Source organism: Oryctolagus cuniculus, chromosome X, assembly GCF_051225735.1.
Source record: "Oryctolagus cuniculus isolate XC-2025 breed Fujian yellow rabbit chromosome X, ASM5122573v1, whole genome shotgun sequence".
Taxonomy (NCBI): Eukaryota; Metazoa; Chordata; class Mammalia; order Lagomorpha; family Leporidae; genus Oryctolagus; species Oryctolagus cuniculus.
This window is the reverse complement of record NC_142888.1, coordinates 83,624,169-83,649,584: the sequence shown is the minus strand read 5'-3', so window position 1 is coordinate 83,649,584 and position 25,416 is coordinate 83,624,169. Positions and strand designations below refer to the sequence as shown.

The 25,416-nt window shown below is 41.0% G+C and overlaps 1 protein-coding gene across 1 annotated transcript in view; it reads right to left on the bottom strand.

Annotated features, from left to right (window-relative positions):
• GUCY2F (guanylate cyclase 2F, retinal) overlaps window positions 1–25,416 on the bottom strand; it is a 119,477-nt gene that overhangs the window by 58,628 nt on the left and 35,433 nt on the right. Inside the window, exons 5-6 of the mRNA XM_017349714.4 lie at window positions 24,861–24,957; window positions 8,414–8,545 (exon numbers count right to left, since the gene is read on the bottom strand). Coding sequence (XP_017205203.3) covers window positions 8,414–8,545; window positions 24,861–24,957 — 229 coding nt within the window. The remainder of the gene's footprint in view (window positions 1–8,413; window positions 8,546–24,860; window positions 24,958–25,416) is intronic.

The window sequence follows — 25,416 nt, the reverse complement described above, 5'->3', positions numbered from 1 at the left end:
TGCAATCAAATTGCTAGAAAAAGAGAGGGACTGTCTTATTAAGGAGTATATCCAACTGTGACACGGCATCTGGAGACCTGCCCAAGGCAAAAGCTAATGGGAGCTGCAAGCATCTGAGTTACTTACTTGCACTTTGTGTTAGCAGCTTGTAGCCAAGGAGCTCAAAGCCCCTTAACTAGGCAATGGCTCTCAAAGACCTTAGCATCTGAATCAAACTGCACTGACTAGGCTCAGGGCCCACAGAATTCAGAACAGTAGTTTAGGATCAGCGCCTGCCTACAGTAAAATGGTCAAAGTGTTGACCCAGAAATTCTCAAAGTGTGGACCTGGACCAGCTGCAGAAGCATCACTTGGGAACCAGTTAGAAATGCCAGTTCTCAAGCCCTGACTAACACACAAGGAATCAGAAATTGTGGGAGTGGGACCCTGCCATTTTTATTTTAACATGTCCGCCGTGTGATTCTGATGAAGCTAAAGCATGTGGCCTGCCACCCCAGCCTTGTCTTCTCATCTCTGTGGTCCTCTTTTCAGTCATACCATCTCCATTTACTTTTCATAAAGCCTTTCTCATTGAAATCTGCTATTGACTAGCAATCTAAAACTCATTCATTGAAGTAAGGAGCACCTGACACAAGCTTAAAGTTTTATCCTTCAGAGAACGTCACCCTTTAGAGAGATCAAAGACTAAGTCTCCCAAAATTAAAAGAATAAAACTTTAACTTGGAATTTACAAAATCAGTCGATGGCTGGAATATATTTGTAAATCAAAAGATCAAAAACCCTTCATAACATCCTTGCAGCAATGTTACTTCACTCATGGTCACTACTGGCTGCCATGGCACCTTTTTTTTTTTTCCAATTAGAAAAAAGGGTATTTTCTATTAGTTAAAAAAAAATAATGCCATGAGTATATCATTTTAGAGCCGGTGGCAGCCCTGTGCCATAAGACAGCAGCCCTAACTATATGCATGAACTTATAGACATTCTGTCATTTACTCATACATTCCTGAGATCCTGGGGAGCAAAGGGGTACTCGGCACATCAGCAAGCTCTATCTGCCACTTGAGGCTCTTCATCTCAATTGTAGTTAGGCTGTAGGAAGGGGACCGAAAGGTTGGAATTGGGCCTCCAAGAAGATTAGGCAGGAGAGAGAAGCAAGCACAGGGAACTCAGGGGCATAGTCAAGAGAGTGCATGTCCAGGCACACAGGTTTCGCAGTGGCTGTGCATGTGCAGAGTCAAGTGTGCTGGTATAGACTTCAATGTCAGAAGGCTGTCCCCCTCACTCTGTTCCGGGACTAGGTAGGAAGGCTAGAATCTCTGTTCTCACTCTTGCACCAGTCTCATATGTTAGCATATGTATTCAATGTGAACAGGAACCTCTTAGATAGGCTGTTCCTATGCAACGCAGCAACTGAACATCAGTATGAGCAGCCCTGACCCTAGCTTTCTGTGAGCACCTGATACCTTCTTCCGGCAGTTAGGCACGTTGAAAACGTAGGTTAGCTTTCTGACTTGCTCGTTAACTGCCACAAGTATCTACACAGAGCCTTTTCCTGCCAAAGCACCAAATTTGAGGGCTGCAATGAATCTTAGGTACCACTAGTTAAATCTTCCTATTTTGACAAAGAAACAGAAGCCTGAAAAGATTTAGTAACTTTCTCAAGGTCAGAAGAGTAATAACAGTGCCACAACTGAACCAACACCTTCCCATCTCCGACTTTGTTGTTCTTTCCTCTCATTGGACTTTATTTGATTTGGGGAATTTGTGTGTGTGTTAAGATTCAAATAATTCTCACAAAATCTTCAAGCAAATTTGTATTGAGTCTGTGTGCACCCTGCTTCATGAATAATGAGGAAAAGGGTGGGAAGGCAGGTTTTATCTTTACCACACATACACTATTTGTTTTGGTTTTTGCTTTTAAGAGAAGGAATGATAAAATACTTCATTCATCACTCATTTTTTAATTAAGAGCAAGAAATATTGAACTTTATCAAACTCTATTCATTCAAGTTTTTTGAAGTAATTTAAAGTCCATCAGTTTTACACTAAGGCCAAGGTGTGTTAAGAGGCCAGAGAACCAGGTCTTAGACTTGGCTCTGCTTCAAACTCAAGAGTGGCGTTAGCACAGCCACTCACTCAGCCTGAGCTTCAGTCTCTTCTTTGATAATAATTGGACTTACTACTAGAGGATTCCTTTGATCCTTTTCAGCTCTTATTACCTATGATTGTGCATTGAGAGAAAGATGTTTGCTGGAGGTAAGACATGTCAAGATAGAGCTATAAGGGATGCAGAAGGTGGAAAGACAAGGAAAAAGGCTCTAGGAAAGGAAGAGGAAGGGAGAAGGGAAGAAAGGTGAGACAAAGGAAGACACAGGGAGAGGCTGAGAAGCAAAGAGTCAGAGTCAGAAAATGGAGAGGGAAAATAGTTGACCGGATTCTCCCTGAGGGTTTTATGGTTACTCACTCCTCACCCCTAGACTATGGCTCTTATAGCAGATCATGACATGTTCCCACTGCATCTAGGTCGTCAGCTCACCTGCCTTTCGTTTTCCATTTCAAAGGGTATCTGTGCAATGAAGACTGGTTTTCGTGGGCACTTTTGAAGCACTTTCGTGGGCACTTTTGAAGATTATGCATCTCTGCATACAATCAAATTGTGAATTTGTGTCAGTGTCATCTGATGATGTGACACGCCCTCAACAAGCCTGTCCTCTGCTGTTAGGTATCTGCTCCTCCAGGTACTCTTTTCTGGAAATTCCAAGTCTTCTCATGTCAACTGTTAGGAAAATCTGAGTTATTTGAAACAGAATTCAGATAAAGAGTCTTCTTGAAAAGACTCCTGGTAGAGGACTGTTTCAGGAACCACGGTAGACTTCTTTGCTTGATCCATTAATTCAGTTGACTTATGCTCCCTTCCAAAGTTCTCGTTAGTCCTAGCCAGGCATTTTTCTAGCTTTGGATGTTTTCCTCCACATACTTCACACATCGCCCTAATGTTGATCTCTCCATGGGACATTATTCCCACTAACATCTTCCTTTTGTAAAGAAAAAATGTCCCCACTTGTGATCTGACTGTACAACAGTCATTCTAAGAACTAGCTAGTTCAAATCTCAGCCTCCTTCCAAAAATCAGGAACTATCTGACAGATTCTTAACGACCAGTTACATACACGTTTATTTCTTTCCATTTTGAATTCTTTGCAACCCCACCAAATAAAACATACCACAAGGCAACATATAAATTCTTGCACAGAATCAGCAAATTGAAGCATATCTAAGCCAGGAAAGCCTTAGCATTCTCAGAGTTGGGCAATTATCAACCCTGGTGGCACAGTATCAGGGAACTTAAAAAAATACCCACACTAAATACCAACTGAATCAGAATTGCTGGGAGCAGGGCCTGGGCAGAAGTATTTTTAAGTTTCCTAAGGAGACTCTAGTGAGCAACTAGTATTGGACTTTAGTTTGCCCCTTCATTTTACAGATGAATAATCAAGGCAACTGAAATTTGCTTCAGGAAATTAGAGGTGTCAATCTATTTGTAAAGCCATCAGCTAATTCCATTTGACGTTCAAAAGCTATCTAATTCCCTTATCTCTGTGCTTTAAGAGAAGCAGAGCTGCCAGTTCTCCACTATCTCAAGTTTACAGCTGAAGCAAATTTCTTTTTTGATCAAATTAACTCCAAGGAACAATCCAGAGGTTCTTGCTATGAATGTAACCCAATCCCTCAGGAATACTAAGAAAACATATGCTAAGTTAATCTTGGTATTGTAGACCTATGTTAACCCATTTGTGAGACGTGGCAATTTATAAAGATCAGAAAGTTATTTCTCACAGTTCTGGAGACTGGGAAGTACAAGGTCAAGGGATCATCAAACAGTTTTCTGAGCTGATCTCTACTTTCAAGATGATGCCTTGTTACTGCATCTCCCAGAAAGGAGGATCACTGTACCCTCACATGGCAGAAGGCAGAATGGCAAGCTAACCAAACACTGTGAAGGCTTTTTAATAAAGGACTTAATCTCATTCATGAGAAAGGAGCCTTCCTGTCTCAGTAACCTCATTGGCTATTAAGTCTCAACACTTGAATTTTGGAGGGGACACACCACACATAGCATCCCACTCCTGGCCCTCTCAAACTTCATGTTCTTCTTACATGCAGAATACATCAATTCCACCCCAATAGCCCCCCAAAGTCTTAACTCATCCCAGCATCAATTCAGATATCTACAGTTCCGGGTCTCATCTAAATCAAACATGGGTGAAATTCAAGGCACAATTCATCCTGATGCAATTTACTTTCAAGTTGAGAATGTGTGGCACCAAACGAGCTACATGCTTCCAAAAGGCAATGGTGGAACAGATACATGACAGATATTTCTATTAAAAAGAGAGAACAGGCAAGACAAGTGTGACAGACCCCAGATAAGTTCAAAGCACAACAAGGCAAACAGCACTAAATCTTGAGCCCTAAGAAAACTCTTCTCTAACTCCGTGTTCCACCTCTTGGACACACTGGGTGTATGCTGGGCCTCCAAGGACCAAGGGGAACCTGCCTCCATGACTTTTCTAGGTGCAATCCATACTGCATCTCTCTAAGTAGGCACTGAGTGCCTGCAGTTCCCATAGGCTGGCCCTGTATACTGGTCTCAGATTGTGTGGGCAACCCTGCCCTACTGGAGATTCTTAGGAGAGGCACCGACCCCACATTTTCACCACACATTGCTCTAGTGGGGACACTCCTCAGTGATTCCACTCCTGCTGCAAGTCTCTGCCTGGGCCTTGAGCATCTCTGAGGCATTCTTTGACATCTAAGTGGAGGTAGCCATGCCTCCCCAGCTCCTACATTCTACAAGCCCACAAAGCTAGCACCACAGAGACACCATCAAGATTTATAGCTTGTACCTTAAGAGTGGTAGCTATAGCCACACTTGGGCCCACATGAACCCACAGGTGGAGTGGCTGAGGTTTGTTGTGCAGGGTTGTTAGCAGTGGAGACTTGATGTAGCTGAGCAGAGAACCCTGTTGTCCCACAGGCACCCTGGTTCCGTCTTTTGAAACCATTCATCCCTCAAGGCCCTGGCACTCTGGGCCTGAGATGGATATGGAAGCTTCAGAGATCTCCACAATGTCATTCAGGTCATTCTCCCACTGTCTTGATGAATAACATCTGACTTTCTTTTAACCATACTAACGTCTGTATCATTTTGGGGACACACCTTGATTTCCTCTCTTAAACAAACTTTTATTCTTTACATGGCCAGTCTGAGAATTTTCCAGATTGTCACATTCTACTTTCCTTTTGCTTGCAAATTCCATCTTTATTTTTTTAAGAATTATTTTATTTATTTGAAAGAGAGTTACAGAGAGAGGTAGAGACAGAGAGAGCTGTCTTCAATCCTCTGGTTCACTCCCCAGATGGCCGCAACGGCCGGAGCTGTGCTGATCCGAAGCCAGGAGCCTCCTCCGGGTCTCCCACGTGGGTGCAGGGGCCCAAGGACTTGGGCCATCTTATACCGTTACCCCAGGCCATAGCAGAGAGGTGGATCTGAAGAGGAGCAGCCGGGACTAGAATCTGCGCCCGTATGGGATGCCGGAGCTCCAGGCCAGGGCGTTAACCCACTGCATCACAGCGCCGGCCCCGTAAATTCCATTTTTAATTCTCCTTCCTCTTCCTGTATTTTACCATAAGCAGTTAAGAGAAGCCATGCAGCATCTTGCATGCTTTCCAGCTTAGAGATTTCTCCCACTAAATATCCTAGTTCATCGCTCTCAAGTTTTATCTTCCACAGAGTCCTAGGACATAGACATAACTCAACCAAGTTATTAGTCAATTTATAATAAGCATAACCTCTTCTCCAGTTTCTGACCCTTGTTCCTCATTTCCATCTGAGAGCCCATCAGAATGGCCATTACTGTACATATTTCTACCAACACCCTGTTCATGTTCTTTTAAATAATCTCTAAGAAGAATCAGACTGCCGCTACAGTTCTCCTCTCCTGAACCCTCGTCACTGTTGCCTCTAATGTTCCATTCACAGCAATCTAGGCTTTTTGGAGCATTTACCTCAAAACTGCTCCAGCCTCTACCCATTACTCAATTCCAAAGCTACTTCTATATTTCTAGGTATTTGTTATAACAACGGCCTACTTCTCTGGTACCAGTTTCTGTCTTAGTTCATTTGTGTCGCTATAACAGAATATCTGATACCAGGTAATTTATGAAGAACATAAATTTCTCACAGTTTTGAAGCTAGGACATCCAAAACACAGCAGGTTTGAATGTCTATTGAGGACTGCTCTCTGCTTTCAAGATGGCATCTAGTTGCTGCTTCCTCCAGGGCGGTGTGGGGGGGGGGGTGGCAGAATATTACATCCTCATAAGGCAGAAGGGCAAGCTAGCCAAACTCTGTGTGAAGCCTCTTTTATAAAGGTATTAATCCCATTCAAGTGGGCCCTTATGGCCCCACCTCTTACTATCATCACATTGGCCATTAAGACTCAACACCTGAATTTTGGAGGAGAAATATTCCTTTCTTTTCTCCAGATTTATTTATTTACTTGAAAATCACAGTTAGAGAGAGGAGAGAGAGAGAGAGAGAAAGAGAGAGAGAGAGAATCTTCCATTCACTGGTTCATTCCCTAAATGGCTGCAATAGCCGGGGCTAGGCTGAAACCAGGATCCAAGAGCTTCGTCTGGTTCTCTCACATGATTGGCAAGGGCTCAAGCACTTGGGCCATCTTCCACTGCCTTTCCCAGGCCAGTATCAGGGAGCTGGACTGGAAGTGGAGCAGCCTGGACACGAACCAGTGCCCATATGGGATTCCAGTGCCTCCAGTCTTGGCTTAACCCCCTGAGTGACTACTCAAGCCCCTGACAGGGACACATTTCAAACCATACTAAGGTCGCTGCCAATTATTTATCTAATGAAGGATAGCATTTACTTGGAAAATTCAATGTGGCTGAGAATCGAAAAACACATTCTGTCCCATTTGGGACTTTCTTTGTAGTTACTGTTGAAGTTGAGAATGTTTGCTGCTCTTGGGAGTATCGTCAAACAAAACAAGGAAACCACAGTGGGGAGGCCTCACTTAGAAAAGACAGAAAGCCAAGATAGTTACCCTTTCCCCCCCTTGCTAAACTCATTCCTGCTGAGAAGCAACAGTTCATCTCTCCAGCTTATGAAAAGTGCTCTGGTTGCCAATTCATAAACAAGGAACAGAGGGTGGCTTCTTATAGCTTTAAAGACAGAAACTTGAGTGAAATCAAAAGGATTTCTACTTTACATAGCAGAAAGTAACCTGGTACTCCAAGAAACATTGTAGTCAAATGCAAATAAACAAATGAATAATTTTTAAAGTTTTGATAACACCAGAGGATAACAAATGAGCAAAAATGAGTAGAATTCTAAAAGAAGGGGCAACCCAAACCTTACCTACACTAATATACATCCAGAAACTTCATCACAAACAGATGACTCAGGGTTCTGGGAATACACACACACACATACACAAACATACACACACATAAATAGGGTCTTAAAATTCATGGAAAATGCCAGCGCCGTGGCTCAATAGGCTAATCCTCTGCTTTGCGGCTCTGGCACACTGGGTTCTAGTCCCGGTCGGGGTGCCAGATTCTGTCCCGGTTGCCCCTCTTCCAGTCCAGCTCTCTGCTGTGGCCAGGGAGTGCAGTGGAGGATGGCCCAAGTGCTTGGGCCCTGCACCCCATGGGAGACCAGGAAAAGCACCTGGCTCCTGGCTTCGGATCAGCGCGGTGCGCCGGCCGCAGCGGGCATTGGAGGGTGAACCAACAGCAAAGGAAGACCTTTCTCTCTGTCTCTCTCTCTCTCTCTCACTGTCCACTCTGTCTGTCAAAAAAAAAATCATGGAAAATGCATATTCTGAAAAAATTGTACATATATTTCAAAATATTTTGCACAAAAGTAAACTTTTTAATTCCGTTTTCCATGAACTTTTTAAAGTACCCTTGTGTGTGCGTGTGTGTGTGCACACATGCGCACATGTGTGTATCTTCTAGAATGAGTGACTTATTTAAGAGTTTGGGTCTCAAAGGCTTTTCCCTACATGCATAGAAAGTGCATGCAGTTGAAAGATCAATGAAGGAAAAAGATTACTTGCTAAGGAAAGTCATTGTCAGGTGAGGGGTATATGGGAACTCTTTGTATTAATATCTCTCAAATTTTGTTTCATGCATTTAAAACTATTTTGAAGTAAAGTGTTTTGAAAAAGAAATATGAACATAACAAATCCACAAGTGAACGCAGACAAAACTTTGAAAACATTTGCCAAAATTCTTAAGATTCTGTCCAGAGACTGTTTCCTAAGTCACTGCCCCATTTTAAACCCAATAAGGCAGAAGATTTGATAGCTGTTGGATGGCCTACCTCATATATCGCTATGTTGGAGTTTTCATAGGTAGCTGGAGTTAGGCTCCCCGAAGAAAAGGAGAGCCTTGGAGACCGCCCGCTTTGAACCTCTGAGATGAACTGGAAGCTGACACTGGCACGACTTCCTCTCTGTAATAGAATTAAGAATGAAAGGCTGTGAACAAAATGCTCATCATTTAGGACAGAACATTGAGCTGTGGTACAGATACTGTACTAACATCTCTTCTTGTTTTTTCTCTTTTCATGGCTAAGACAGTAACAATACAAGTTGATCTCTGTAAAATAGGACACTGACTAATTTTCTCTATATTTTATGACTCTTTTTTTCATTCCAAGGTTAGTGCTTCATTTTACCTCCATTTATGACCCAAAAAAGGGAAAGGTTTGCAGGTGCTTCTATCTCCTAACAAGGACTAGAACCATACATATGAGAGGGGCAAAAAACAATGTCACAGTCATAATTTAATTTGGAACCTTCATTTTATAGATAAGAAACTGAGATAAAAAATGGGTGAAATCAGTTTCCCAATCGGTTTCATTCAGTTAGTCAATTCCTTTGTTACAAGAAGCATTGTCCATAAAAATCTAACTTTTTTAAAAAAAAATCAATAGCAGAACTAGGACGGAAGCCCACGCTCCTGATTCTCAGAACTGGCTCTTTTTGTTATATCACTCTGAGTGGCATCCTTCTCTGTGCAAATAAGATCAATGGTAGAGGGTGAGTATTGTTGCAGAACAGGTTGACACACTGCTTGGGATATCCACATTTCTGACCCAGCTTCCTGCTAATGGATCTGGGAGGCAGCAAATGGTGCCCGAGTACCTGGGTTCCTTCCACCCACATGGGAGACCTGGATGGAGTGCCTGGCTCCTGGCTTCAGCCTGGCCTAGCCCTGGCTGTTATAAGCATTTGAGGAGTAAAACAGAAGATGGGAAGGTATCACTTTCTCTTTGTCTCTCATTCTTTCTCTGTCACTGTGCCTTTTAAATAAAATAAGTAAATCATTTTAAAAAATTAAATGAGGACGTATCCCAAAAGGTGGTTCCAAGATGGTGGAGTAGAGAGGGCACTTACTGCTCTAGCCCAGGAGAAGATAGTTTTTAAACTTTTTTTTAAAACTTTTAAACTTTTTTTAAAAAGTGGAGAGAGTGTAGTCTCAGGGAAGAGTTAGAAAGAAAACGATAGAGGAAACTCTATTGAAATAAGAGGGACAAAGTGAACCTACATGGAGGGTGTGGACACCCACAGCTTGGGACTCCAACAGCTGAGAAACTAGGCACCAGCACTGGAAACTGAGGTAACACCAGACCTCAGCAGCCCAAGCCACTGACAAAAAAAAAAAGCTGCAGGAAAGAGTCTAGAGGGAACCCAGATTGGAGCCCCATGGGGAATAGTGTACCTACCAAATTAGAGGAGAAAAAAAGGACAAGATGGACACATTTCTCTCTCCCTGATCACTTGACAATGGAATCCTGTAACAAGCCAATAGAGGGGGAGCCATTTTTGACATATGTAACAGCTGCACCAGCTCATGTCTGTGTCCAGCAACCAGCCGAGTGAAGACTCCTGACTCTGGTGGGAAGAACTAACAGGGGGTTAGGATCTTGTGACTTTGTGAGGCTTCTGTATCCAGACTGTGAAAAAAAACTGAGGGTGTGTAGGAGAACTCATGGTGTGGCTGAGACTTTGGGCAGTCACAGTGGGAGACTCCACATGCTTAGGGCTCCCTGGTTACCTGGTAAGAGACATTGCAGGGGAATCTGAGCTTACACTGAGGACTGCACAGATCCTTTGTGTGGTCCTTGGGACAGAGCAGGTGAATATAATATTCACTGTGGCTAGCACTCAGACAATAGTCTCCATTGAGGAGAGGAACTCAGCTGAGAATAAACCTCTCCTGATTAAAAAAAAAAAAAAAAAGGAGAAAGAAGATTTGCTACACCAAATCTGGGCATGCCCTTAACGCTGAAGAGCTGAAGAGAGCTCCCTGACCACATCCACTACAAGCATCTAGATATTCACTGAAACCAGACATTCCACTTATCTAAAAGTCATAGTACAAAGATAAAAGCCGACACAACAAAAAAAGAAAAAGAAAAGAAAAAAATAAGAAACCAACGAGGATCTCCACAAATGCTGAACAACAAATACACCAATTCAAGAAACAAGAATAAGGAAGACAACATGATTCCCCCAAAAGAACACAATACTTCAATACTAAATTGCGAAGATGATGAAATGGAAAAAATACAAGAAATGGAATTGAAAAAATTGATCATAAAATTACATAAAATTAATCAGAAGCAAATGCATAAACTACTGAAATCCATACAGGACATGAAAGAAAATTTCTCCCATGAAATCGAGATCTTTTTTTCTTATTTTTTTTTAACTTTTGTTTAGTAAATATAAATTTTCAAAGTACAGTTTATGGATTACAATGGCTTTCCCCCCCATAACTTCCCTCCCACTCACACCCCTCCCATCTCTCGCTCCCTCTCTCCTTCCATTCACATCAAGATTCATTTTCAATTCTCTTTATATACAGAAGATCAATTTAGTATAGATTAAGTAAAGATTTCATCAGTTTGCACCCACACAGAAACACAAAGTGTAAAATACTGTTTCAGTACTAGTTATAGCATTACTTCACATTGGACAACACACTAAGGACAGATCCCACATGAGGAGTAAGTACACAGTGACTCCTGTTGTTGACTTAACAATTTGACACTCTTGTGTATGGCGTCAGTAATCTCCCTAGGCTCTAGTCATGAGTTGCCAAAGCTATGGAAGCCTTTTGAGTTCGCTGACTTCGATTTTATTCAGACAGGGTCATAGCCAAAGTGGAAGTTCTCTCCTCTCTTCAGAGTAAAAGTACCTCCTTTGATGCCCCCGTTCTTTCCACTGGGATGTCACTCACAGAGATCTTTCATTTAGTTCTTTTTTTTTTCCAGAGTGTCTTGGCTTTCCATGCCTAAGATACTCTCATGGGCTCTTCAGCCAGATCCAAATGCCTTAAGGGCTGATTCTGAGGCCAGAGTGCTGTTTGGGACCTGCCATTCTATGAGTCTGCTGCGTATCCTGCTTCCCATGTTGGATCGTTCTCTCCCTTTTTTATTCTATCATTTAGTATTAGCAGACACTAGTCTTGTTTAGGTGATCCCTTTTGTTCTTAGACCTATCAGTGTGATCAATTGTGAACTGAAACTGATCACTTGGACTAGTGAGATGGCATTGATACATGCCGCCTTGATGGGATTGTATTGGAATCCCCTGGCACGTTTCTAACTCTACCATTTGGGGCAAGTCCGATTGAGCATGTCCCAAACTGTACATCTCCTCCCTCTCTTATTCTCACTCTTATATTTAACAGGGATCACTTTTCAGATAAATTTAAACACCTAAGAATAATTGTGTGTTAATTACAGAGTTCAACCAATAGTACTAGAACAAAAAAAAATACTAAAAGGGATAAAGTATTAAATTGTACATCAACAGTCAGGACAAGGGCTGATGAAGTCACTGTTTCTCATAGTGTCCATTTCACTTCAACAGGTTTCCCCTTTGGTGCTCAGTTAGTTGTCGCTGATCAGGAGAACATATGATATTTTGTCCCTTTGGGACTGGCTTAATTCACTCAGCATAAAGTTTTCCAGATTCCTCCATTTTGTTGCAAATGACCGGATTTCATTGTTTTTGACTGCTGTATAGTATTCTATAGAGTACATGTCCCATAATTTCTTTATCCAGTCTACTGTTGATGGGCATTTGGGTTGGTTCCAGGTCATAGCTATTGTGAATTGAGCTGCAATAAACGTTAAGGTGCAGACAGCTTTTTTGTTTGCCAAAATGAAATGAAGAATTCAATAGAACAAATAAAAATGCAGTGGATAGCTTTAACATCAGAATAGGTGAAACAGAAGAAAGAATATCAGACATAGAAGACAAAGCACAGGAAATTATACAGTGAAACCAAAGACAACAAGAGGAAATTAGAAATCTAAAAAACAATGTTAGGAATCTACAGGATACTATAAAACAAACCAACATATGGGTTGTAGGAGTTCCTGAAGGCATGGAAAGAGAGAAAGGATTAGATGGCCTTTTTAATGAAATAACAACAGAAAACTTCCCTAATTTGGAGAAAGAAAGGGACATCCAAGTAGAGGAAGCACATAGAACTCCTAATAGAAATGACCAGAAAAGTTCTTTGCCACAACACATTGTAATCAAACTCACCACAGTAAAACATAAAGAGAAGATTCTAAAATATGCATGAGAGAAATGCCATATTACTTTCAAAGAATCTCCAATTAGACTCACAGCAGACTTCTCATCAGAAACCCTACAGGCTAGGAGAGAATGGTGAGATATAATCCAAGTATTAAGAGAAAAAAACTGCCAATCTAGAATATTATGCCCTGTAAAATTCTCATTTATGAATGAAGGTGAAATAAAGATCTTCCATAACAAACAGAAATTGAAAGAATTTGTCACTACTCATCCAGCCCTACAAAAGATGCTTAAGGATATGTTGCACACAGAAACACAGAAACATGGTCATCACTATGAAAGAAGGTAAAGGAAGAAAATCTCTCAGTAAAAGTTCAAAGGAAACTCAAAGTAAAAATAGGAATATTTTTGGAAAAATGGCAGGGGAAAGTCATTACTTATCAACAGTAGACTTGAATTTAAATGGTCAACTCTCCAGTTAAAAGACACAGAATGGCTGAATGGATTTAAAAACAAAACCCATCTATTTGCTGCCTGCATGATCCTGAATTAATAGCGGGCCATAGAAGAAATCAAAAGAGAAATCAAAAAAATTTCTGGAAACAAATGAAGGTGACAACACAATATATCAAAACTTATGAGGGGCCGACGCTGTGGCACAGTGGGTTAAAGTCCCGGCCTGAGGCACCATCACCCACTATGGACACCAATTCTAGTCCCGACTGCTCCTCTTCTGATCCAGCTCCCTGTTATGGCCTGGTAAAGCAGGAGAAGATGGCCCAAGTCCTTGGGCCCCTACACTCGTGTGGGAGACCCATCTGAAGCTCCTGGCTCCTGTCTTCAGATTGGTGCAGATCCGGCCATTGCAGCCATTTGGGGAGTGAACCAGCAGATGGAAGACCTCTCTCTCTGTCTTTACCTCTCTCTGTAAATCTGTCTTTCAAATACATAAAATAAATCTTTAAAGAAATACTTATGAATACAGCAAAAGCAGTGTTAGAGGAAAGCCTTTAGCAATAGGTGCCTACATCAAGAAATTGGAAAGGCACCAAATAAATGAGCTATCAATGTATCTCAAGTATCTAGAAGAACATCTGCAAACCAAACCCAAAACTAGTAGGAGAAAAGAAATAATTAAAATTAGAGAAGAAATAAACAAAATGAATTCAAAAAATACAAAACATCAGCAAAACAAAGAGCTGTTTTTTGAAACAATACATAAAATTGACACACCACTGGCCCAACTAACCAAAAAAAAAAAAAGGAGAGAAGAGACCCAAATCAATAAAATTAGAGATGAAAAATGGAGGCCGGCACCGCGGCTCACTTGGCTGATCCTCTGCCTGTGGCACCAGCACCCCAGGTTCTAGTCCCGGTTGGGGCACCAGATTCTGTCCTGGTTGGTCCTCTTCCAGTACAGCTCTCTGTTGTGGCCCGGGAGTGCAGTGGAGGATGGCCCAAGTGCTTGGGCCCTGCACCCGCATGGGAGACCAGGAGGAAGCACCTGGCTCTTGGCTTTGGATCAATGCAGCATGCCAGCTGTAGCAGCCATTTGGGGGGTGAACCAACAGAAAAAGAAGACCTTTCTCTCTGTCTCTCTCTCTCTCACTGTCTAACTCTGCCTGTCAAAAAAAAGAGAGATGAAAAATGGAATGTAACAACGTACACCACAGAAATAAAAAGAATCATCAGAAATTACTACAAAGAGCTGTATGCCAACAAACTAGGAAAACTAGAAGAAGAAGTGGATAGATTCCTGGACACATATAACCTAACTAAATTGAAGCATGAGGGCATAGAAAACCTAAACAGACCCATAACCAAGATAGAAATTGAATCAGTAATAAAGAGTTCTTGGAAAAGACCCCACAGGAACAGGTTGTCAAAGCCAAAATTAACAAATAGGATTACTTCAAACTAAGAAGTTTCTGTACGGCAAAAGAAACAGTCAGGAGAGTGAAGAGGCAACCAACAGAATGGGAGACATTATTTGCAAACTATGCAACTGATAAATGACTAATAACCAGAACCTACAAATAGATCAAGAAACTCCATAAAAACAAAACAAACAACCCAGTTAAGAGATGGCCAAAGACTTAAACAGACATTTTTCAAGAGGAAATTAAAAAGGCAAACAGATACATGAAAAAATGTTGAGGATCCTAGCTGTCAAGGAAATGCAAATCAAAACCACAATGAGGTTTCACCTCACCCCAGTTAGAATGGCTTTCATACAGAAATCAAAAAACAAAAGATGCTGGTGAGGGTATGGGGAACAAGGTACCCTAATCCACTGGTTGTGGGAATGTAAATTGATAAGGCCACTATGGAAGACAGTATGGAGATACCTCAAAAATCTGAATATAGACCTACCATATGACCCAGCCATCCCACTCCTGGGAAATTACTCAAGGAAAATGAAATCAGTAAACAAAATGTATCTGTAACCCCATGTTTATTGCAGCTCAATTCACAATAGCTAAGACAAGGAATCAACCTAAATGCCCATCAACCGAACTGGATAAAGAAATTAAGGGATATGTAATATGTATAGTATGGAATACTACACAATGGTAAAAAGAAATGAAATCAATCATTTGCAACAAAATAGATGAATCTGGAATACACCATACTTATTGAAATAAGCCAGTACCAAAGGAAAAAACATCATATGTTCTCTCTGATCTGTGAGAAATAATAGAGCCCCTAAAATGAAATCTGTAGAAGTGAAACTGACACTTTGAGAATGGATGACTTGAGATGCCTTTGTCTTAACTGTTGAGGAACATTTTCATTTTCTTTGTTCTTTCATCTTTTTTTCTTCGAACTATTGTTGAACTCTTTAATTAACGTAGAGTTAATCATATGTGTATAAAGTAAATTGAAAAAATATCTCAGCAAAAGATAAGCATGGGAATAAGAGAGGGAGGAGGATGTTTGTAACTGTAAAGCTGTATACTTCTTCATACATTCCTATGGACTTACTCCAAATCCCATTAAACTTGGTGGTAAAAATGCCATCTTAATTGTTAGTGATCATATTAAGTGTTAAAGTGAACATATAGATAGGATTAAGTGTTAAAGAGATCATATAAATAGAATCAAGTGTCTGGCTATAATAATAGATAGAATTAAAAAGGAGAGAATGTCCAACATGGGAAGCAATCCACACAGCAGACTCATAGAATCACAATCGCTTTCATTAACATTCTGCCCTCAGAATCAGCCCTTAAGACTTCCTAGTCTTGCTGAAAGGCCAGTGAGAGCATTTCAGGCATGAAAAGACAAAACACTGTGGCAAAAAAATGTTCTACATGAAGGACCTCTGTGAGTGAGACACCAGTGGAAAGAAGTGGTCATCAAAGAAGAATGTACTTTTCTTTAAAGGGAGGAGAGAACTTCCACTTTGCTTATGGCCTTGTCCAAATATTGACAGAGTGTGTGGACTCAAAAGGCTTTCCATAGCCTAGGCAGCTGATGTCAAGAGCCTCAGGTGGTCATTGATATCATGCATAAGAGTGTTAATTGTTAAGTTAACAACAAGAATCACTATGCACTAACTCCCCATGCAGGACCTCTGTCCTCAATGAGTTGCACTGAGAGTTAACTGTAAAACCAGTTCTCAAGCAGTTGTGTGTGTGTGTGTGTGTGCAAATTGTTGAAATCTTTACTTATTCCTAAATCCTTACTATATTCCTAAAGTTGTACTTATGAAATATTCATTCCTTAAAAAATAAAAAGATGATAGAGAGCAAATGGTCTGGTGGTTAAGTATGCCAAATTCTCAATTCCACAATCAGCTAACTTTCTAAGTCTGGTAAGAGATGTCCAGAAACTAATGGTATGGTCAAGAGACAAGGGAAAGAGTTATATGCAATCTGTGTTAACCTTTAAAATTGAATTTCTGTATCTTCAACTGAACCAGTATACTTTATTTCACATGAAGACATAATAAATCAACAGGTTCTTCGTATTCTTCTCTGTATCTCTAAATGTGCCTTTCTTAGAATTACAGCAATTCAGAGCTAGCAATTACATTTGGTATCATCTAGGCGAGCAGCCACCCCCAACTCCAACACCTTCATTTTATTAGGAGGAAATAGAAAAGAGGATATATGGGCTGCAATAAGAATCTTGGTATAATATGTCCCACTCCTATGCTCTTTCTACTATATTATGCTTTATTTCACTATTGATTACCAATAAATTAATCATAAGCACTTTCCAACACTATGTCTTTAATGGTCTTTGATCAACTGAAGGTCATTAGTTAACTTAGAGACTGAATTAAGCTCCTTCTTCCAAGATTATCACAATCAGGGGAGGACATTCTGGCACAGTGGATTAAGCTGCTACCTGCAATGCCAGCATTCCCTGCTGGAGTGCCAGTTGAACTCCCAGCTACTTTGCTTCCAATCCAGCTTCTTACTAATGTGTAACAGAAGATGGCCCAAGTGCTTGGGTCCCTGCCTCCCATATGGGAGACCTGGATGGGATTCTTCGCTCCTGGCTTTCGACGGGCCCCAGCCCTGATTATTGCAGCCATTTGAGGAATGAACTAGCAGATGGACGATATTCATTCTCTCTCTCTCTCTCTCTCTCTCTCTGTCTCCAGCATTTGTGGCGCGGTGAGCTTAGCTGCTGCTTGTAGTGCCAGCATCCCATTTCGAAGCATTGGTTGAAGTCCCAGCTTCTCCACTTCTGATCCAGCTCCCTGCTAATGTGCCTGGGAAAGTAGCAGAGGATGTCCCAAGCCCTTGTGCCCCTGCCACCCACAGGGGAGAGCAAGAGCCATCTCTAGGCTCCTGCTTTTGGCCCTAGCCAGCCTGGATGTTGCAGCCACTTGGGGAGTGAACCAGTGCACAAGAGATTCTCTCTCTCTCTCTTCTTTAGATAAAAATAAATCAATCTTTTTTAAAAAACTCCCTCTCCCACTGTCTTTTCCTCCCTCCCTCGCTTTTTCATCCAAATAAATAAATAAATAAAGAACTCTTTTTTACAAAAAAGACTCACAGTCAATGTTGTGACACAATGGTAAATTATACCAGGTGCTGATACTATGAAATCCTAACAGTTCAAGATCCAGATAAGATGTAAAATTTGACTCTTGCATCAATATATAATCTCCTCAAAAGAGCAAGGTCAGGAAGGAAGCTATTTCCCTTTCATTCTTTATTTTCACATCTTAGTAGGAGCACCTAGATCTATATATTAAGATATAAACTCTCCATGAAAGGCAAATTAGAAAGCAAGAGAATCTGCCAAAAGCCACATATATTTGCACATCAACTTCACTTTCTTCTAAAAACTTCCTTTTCTAACCTGACTTCTCCCAACCTGCCAAATTTTCTAGACTGAATTAATATTATATTCACCAAGAGTTTCCACTTTCAGACATTCCATTTGGATGAAATTCTTGGCTTGGCTTCTTGACTGATTAGACACAGCCAGCTGCAAGTTTGTGACTACAGAGCAATTAAGGAAAATGTATGCCTCCCCTATCTTTTCCCATCAGAACCCCTGATACAAGCCAAATGTCAAAATGGATCTAGTGGCCAAGAACTGTTTTCTTCTAGGGCAATGCCATCCTTTTCCACCTGACCAAAATAGTAAAAAAAAAAAGTGTGTGTGTGTGTGTGTGTGTGTATTTATGTATCAGAGAAAGAGATACAGGGAGAGGGAGGAAAAAATAAAACAGTGTTTCCTATAAGGCTATTAGTCCTTGTTACTAGTCATTGTTCTTATTCAAATGAAGAAAAGGGGTAGTGCTTGTCTTTTTATTCTCACTATGTCAAAATTCATACACAAGTGAAAAAGAAAATATTATAAACACTATCCCATTATTTGTGATGATTTTGTGAGAAATGGCATGTGTTAGTAACTCAAATAAAGTTTGTTCTTCAATATAAAAGGGAGGAGACATGATTCGGATCTGACAGGCTTCATGGGACCGTTGCAAGACCTACACAAAGAAAAGACTGACTCAACCCAAAATTGAGCTATATGTATTATTTTCAGTCAAAACAGCAAGATAGGAACTGTCATTTTGTCATAGATACCATCAAGGGAAAGATTTTAAAAATAGATTTTTTGTTTTTGAGGAAAACTTTATTAAATTTTGATACACTCAGACAATGACTTCTAGTCATCTGCTTTTTTTTTTTTACTTTTAACCATTTTTGGATGTAACAAATATTTGTCACAGAACCAAATGCTTTTCTCTTAGTGTTGGGTTCTGTATAGGGATTGCTTTGGAGCTTGTATTTCAGCATCTATAGTTCCTTATTGCAGTAGGAAATTTCATACAGGGTATACTTGATGTGGAAGATCCAAATTCCACCACTGTGAGTCCCAGGATCCTTGGATAGCATCAAAAATGGAAGTGAATGTCAATAATGATTTAATGACATTAGTATAGAATGCAGTTTTCGGAGCCAGCACTGTAGCATAGTGGGTAAAACCGCCACCTGCAGTGCTGGCATCCCATATGAGCAAAACTTCAAGTCCTGTCTGCTCCACTTCTGATCCAGCTCTCTGCTATGGCCTGGGAAAGCAGTGGAGGATGGCCCAAGTCGTTGGGCCCCTGCACCCTCGTGGGAGACCTGGAGGAAGCTCCTGACTCCTGGCTTCGGATCAGCTCAGCTCCAGCTGTAGCGGCCAATCGGGGAGTGAACCAGTGGATGGAAGACCTCTCTCTCTCTTTCTCTCTGCTTCTGCCTCTCTGTAACTCTTCCTTTCAACTCTGTAACTCTGCCTTTCAAATAAATAAATAATTATTTTTTTAAAAAGGATGCAGTTTTCAGTGAGAGTGGTAGTTTTTGCTTTCAGCAATACATTTCCAGGAACATGATTAACAAGCGGGATACACAGCAGACTCATAGAATGGCAGATGTCCTAAATAGCACTCTGGCCTCAGAATCAGCCCTTAAGGCATTTGGATATGGCTGAAAAGCCCATGAGAGTATTACAGGCATGGAAAGCCAATACACTATGGCAAAAAAAAAGAAGAAGAAGAAGAAGAAGAAGAAGAAGAAGAAGAAGAAGAAGACCTAAATGAAAGATCTCTATGAGTGAGATCCCAGTGGAAAGAATGGGGCCATCAAAGAAGGAGGTACCTTTCTCTGAAGGAAGGAGAGAACTTCCACTTTGGCTATGACCCTGTCTGAATAAGATCGAAGTCGGCGAACTCAAAAGGCTTCAATAGCTTTGGCAACTCATGACTAGAGCCTAGGGAGATTACTGACGCCATAAACAAGAGTGTCAAATTGTTAAGTCAACAACAGGAGTCACTGTGTACTTACTCCTCATGTGGGATCTGTCCTTAGTGTGTTGTCCAATGTGAAGTAATGCTATAACTAGTACTCAAACAGTATTTTACACTTTGTGTTTCTGTGTGGGTGCAAACTGATGAAATCTGTACTTAATATATACTAAATCGATCTTTTGTATATAAAGATAATTGAAAATGAATCTTGATGCGAATGGAAGGGGAGAGGGAGCGGGAGATGGGAGGGTTGCGAGTGGGAGGGAAATTGGGGGGGGGGAAGCCATTGTAATCCATTAACTGTACTTTGGAAATTTATATTTACTAAATAAAAAATAAATAAAAATATCTAAAGGGCAAAAAAATGTTTTCTGTATACACTATGGAATACTACTCAGCCGTTAAAAAGGATAAAATCCTCTCCTTTACAACAAAATGGATGTAACTGGAAACCATTATATTCAGTGAAATAAGCCAGTTCCAAAAAGACATATACATGTTTTCCCTGATTAGAGGTAACTAATAGAATACCTGAAATGTATGTATAGGAGTCAAGTTGACATTTTGAGCTTTGATGATTGTTTATAGTCCTTGTCTCAACTGTTGAAGAACAGTGTTTTTTTCTTCTTACTATTTGTTAAACTTTTTACTTAGTGCAGGGTTGATCTTATGAGTGTAATGAAAACTGAAAGTAGATCATTGTAAAAATTAAGAGAGGATGGAAGAGGAAGGGTGGGACCATGGGCAGAAGGGAAGGTAGGGTGGGAAGTATCAATATGTTCCTAAATCTGTATATATAAAATACATGAAATTTGCTTACCTTAAATTTTTAAAAAAATTAATTCTTGATACCATTTTGGAACTATGAGGGTCAAACAAAAGTGGTTACCAGTTTGTAACCTGTGACCTACACAAATTCCAAGTCTTACTGTATTTCTAGTTTCTTTTGTGCAATAGGACACCTATTAAGTCTCTGTGTGGTATAATTTGTTTCTCTAAATTGTCTGTAACCACCTTAAAGGGAAGGGCTATATGTCATTTCTCACAAAGCCTAACCCAGGCCTAGGACATAGTAGCAGGCCCTTAATGAAGATGATCACAACACAATCTTCACCTGTGAGAGTTAATTTTATGTGTTAACTTGACTAAATTGAGGAATACCTAGAAATGTGGAGAGGTCTAACTGTGGGTGTGTCTGTGAGTGTGTTTCCAAATAAGATTAGCATGTGAGTTTGAGTGGACCAGGTGGGAAGACCCAGCCTCCGTGTGAGAAGGCACTATCAAATAGCTAGTGGTCTGGAGAGATGAAATACAAGTGGAAAATTGGTCTCTGGCTCTGAGATCAGGGACAGGGCTGACTCGTCTCAGAAGTCAGTTGCTGACCTTTGGACTCCACGACTGAGACCAGCAGCCCATTTAGTATCACTCAGGCTTTTAGCCTCAAACTGAGACTTCCATCATCAGCTTCCCCAGTTCTGAAGCCCTCAGACTTGAACTGACCCATGCCACCAGCATCCCAGAGGCTCCAGCTCACAGACTATCTGCTGGGGAACTTCTTGGCTGTCATAATCATGTAAGCCAGTTTTCCTAAACCTTCCCCCTCTTCATATACCTAAATACATATCCTATTGATTCTGTGGCTCTAGAAAACGCAGATTAGTATACAACCAGAACAGAACTCCTGTTGAAACTCAACTCTCTTTCACCAGTTACTTCATTCACCAAATTTCTACTAGAAACACCACAAGGTGCTGTGATGCTATGGGGAAGCATTAGAAAAAAAAATGTACTTCTGTCTTCAAGGAACCAATACCAAATGGTTGAGTCAAGGTGTGGGCATTTGGCCTAGTGGTAAGCCGTCAGTTAAGATGTCTGTGTCTCATGTTGGAATGCCTGGGTTTGATGCCCAGATCCCACTACTGACTCTAGATTTCTGACAAGGTACTCCCCGGGAAACAGCTTTAACAGCTCAAGTAGTTGGGTCCCTGTCACTCACTTGGGAGACCAGGATTGATTTCCCAGCTCCCAGCTGCAGCCCCCAATTCCTGGCAGTTTCAGGTACTTGGAGAGCAAGCCAGCTGCTGGGAGTACATTCTCTGTCTCTTTCTCTCACTCTCTGTCCCCGCCTCAAATAAATAGATAATATAACATCTTAAATTAGCAAGTAAAGAAATGTTGAGTTCAAATACATGGAGAAGGCTGTATTGATGTTAAAGCTAAACTTTCTCCCAAGTACACTGCATTCTCTTCCACAACACTGTTCTAAGTTAGCATTATCTAATAGAAATGCAATATGAGCCACATATGTAATTTCAAGTTTTTCAGTAGTCAAATTTAAAAGCCTTTTGTATATTTTTGGTGGGATGCAAGTTAGTACAGCCATTATGGAGGACAGTATGGGAATTCCTCAGAAAACTAAAACTATATCACCATATGACCCAGCTATCCCACTTCTGGGAATATTTCCAGAAGAAGTAAAATTAGCACATGAAAGAGATACCTGCACTCTCATGTTCATTGCAGCACTATTCATAGACAAAATATGGAATCAATCTAGGTGCTCATCAACTGATAAATGGTTAAGAAAATGTGGTGACATATGTACAGAATAGAATATTCCTCAGCCATAAAATGGAATGAAATCCTGTTACCTGTGGCTAAATGGATGGAATTGGAGGACATTATGTTAGGTCAAATAAAACAGGCAGAGAAAGAAAAATACCACATATTATCACTCATATATGAAAGCTAGAAGAGTTCATCTCATTGGAAAAGACAGTAGAATACTGAATACTAACGGATAAGAATAGTAAGGAGAAGAGAGGCTGGATAACAGTTGTCAAAATACAGTTAGGAGAAATAAGTTCTAGTGTTCTATAGCACAGTAGAGTGACTTACACTTATTATATATTTTATAAAGAACTGTGTGAGGGCATTTGATGCAGTGCTTAAGATGCCATTTGGGATGCCCACATTCCATCTTGGAGTGCCTGGGTTCAAGACCTAGCTCTGCTTCCAATTCCAGTTTCCTGATAACATGTACCAGGGGAGGCAGAAGTGGATAACTCAAGTAGTTGGGTCCCTGACAACCCCACGAGGACACGCAGATTTAGTTCCTGGCTCCTGGCTTTGGCATGGTCCAGTCACCACAGTTGTAGGCATTTGGGGAGTGAATCAACAGATGAAAACAATACCCTAAACCTTGTGTGGTTGTGTGAGGGCAGTCTGTTGAAATCCTTACTTAGTGTATACTAAGTTGATCTTCTGTATATGAAGGTAATTGAAAATGAAACTCGATGAAGGGCGGGATGGGAGAGGGATTGGGAGAGGGGAGGACCACGGGAGGGAGGGAGGTGGGGGGGGGGGAGCCACAACAACACAAAAGTTGCACTTTGTAAATTCACATTTATTAAATAATAAAAAGAAAAAAAGATATAAAAAAGAAAGTATATTTTACAAATAAAAAAATAAGATGAAAGATCTCTCTCAAAATAAATCAATATTTTTAAAGATTTATTTATTTATTTATTTATTTGGAAGGCAGAGTTACAGAGAGAAGGAGAGACAGATACAGAGACCATCCACTATTTCACTCCCCAAATGGCTGCAACAGCCAGGGTTGAGCTGGGCCAAAGCCACAAGCCAGGAGCTTCATTCAGGACTCCCACATGGGTGCAGGGGCCCAAGCACTTGGGCCGTCCTCCCATGCTTTTCCAGGCACATTAGCAGGAGCTGGATTGGAAGTGGAGCAGCTGGGATTCGAACAGGTGCCCATATAAGATGTCTGGGTCACAGGCGGCAACTTAACCAACTATACCACAATGCTAGCCCCAAATTAATATTCTTAACAGACTATAATAGAGGTATGTGAAGTCTCAATCTATAAAGAAGTGATAAATGTTTGAGAAAATTAAGATATTAAATCCCCTTATTTAATCATTACACAGTATATATATATGTATCAAGTTGTGATACCAATAAATTAAAAGGAAATAGGTGAAAATGATATTAATAATATACTTTATTTAATCCAATATAACTAAGACCTTATGTTTTGTCATGCAATTAAAATTTTACTGAGATACTTTACATATTTTACACTATCTTTTTTAAAGATTTATTTATTTAATTTAAATGCAGGGTGACAGAGAGAGGGAAAGACAAAGTGAGCACTCGAGAGAGAGATCTTCCATTCACTGGTTCAGTCCCCGAAAGGCTGCAACAGCCAGGGTTGAGCCAGCTGAAGCCAAGAGCCAGGAAAGCCATCTGGGTCTCCCACTTGGGTAGAAGGGACTTAAGCAGTTGAGGTATCATCTTCTGCTTCCCAGAAGTATTAGCATGGAGCTGGATCAGAAGCAGAGTGTTAGGCTAATCCTCCACCTGCGGCACCAGCACCCCAGTTCTAGTCCCGGTTGGGGCACCGGTTCTGTCCCAGTTGTTCCTCTTCCAGTCCAGCTCTCTGCTGTGGCCCGGGAAGGCAGTGGAGGATGGCCCAAGTGCTTGGGCCCTGCACCCGCATGGGAAACCAGGAGAAGCACCTGGCTCCTGGCTTCGGACCGGCACAGCACACCAGCCGTGGCGGCCATTTGGGGGGTGAACCAACGGTGGGAAGACCTTTCTCTCTGTCTCTCTCTCTCTCTCTCTCTCTCACTGTCTAATTCTGCCTGTCAAAGAAGAAGAAGAAGAAGAAGCAGCAGCAGCAGCAGCAGCAGAGTGTTCAGGACTCAAACCAGCACTCTGATGTAGGCTAAGGGTGTTCCAGGTGGCAGTTTATCCCACTATGCCACAATGTTATCCCCTATACTGTCTTCTAAAGCCAGTGTGTATTTTACCTTCAGGACACATCACAATTCAGACTAGCCACATGTCAAGTGCTCAACAGCCTGCTTGTGGCTTGTGGGTGCCATATTGGATAGTCAGCAAGAGAAGGGGCTACTCCTTACCTTACTGCCATAGTGGGGATTGATAAATGTTACATCTGCCAAAGTCAGTAGAATCCTGTTGGGTCCTTTAATCAACTGGATTTTATTTATACGACGCCTGAAACAAACATGAAATCAGAGGGTCAAAACCAGGGTTGATCTGCCCTTAGACAGCTGTTAAAGAACACACACAATAACTGGGAGGTTAACTACACATAGATCTTTACCAAAGTACCCACAACAAAGGGCAGCAGCAACCCGGGCCCTCACAATTTTCAGAGTTACAAAGACCAAATGAGGAAAAATGAAAATGCTCTTGAAGAGGCACCAAAGACAGGGGTGAAGGTGTTGCGTGGGGCTGGTATCTCAGACTAATAAGTGCTGATTACACATCAAGGGCATTTTCAAAACAACACCTCGGAAGACTTTTCAAGAACTCAACACCATTTGTTCTTATGACACTGTATTTATCATAATAATATCCAGACCAAGAAGTATTAATCTCCATTTTATAGACAAAAAACACACTAAGGAAATAAAATAAAATTAAGCAAATTATGTGAGAGTCCCTTAGCCT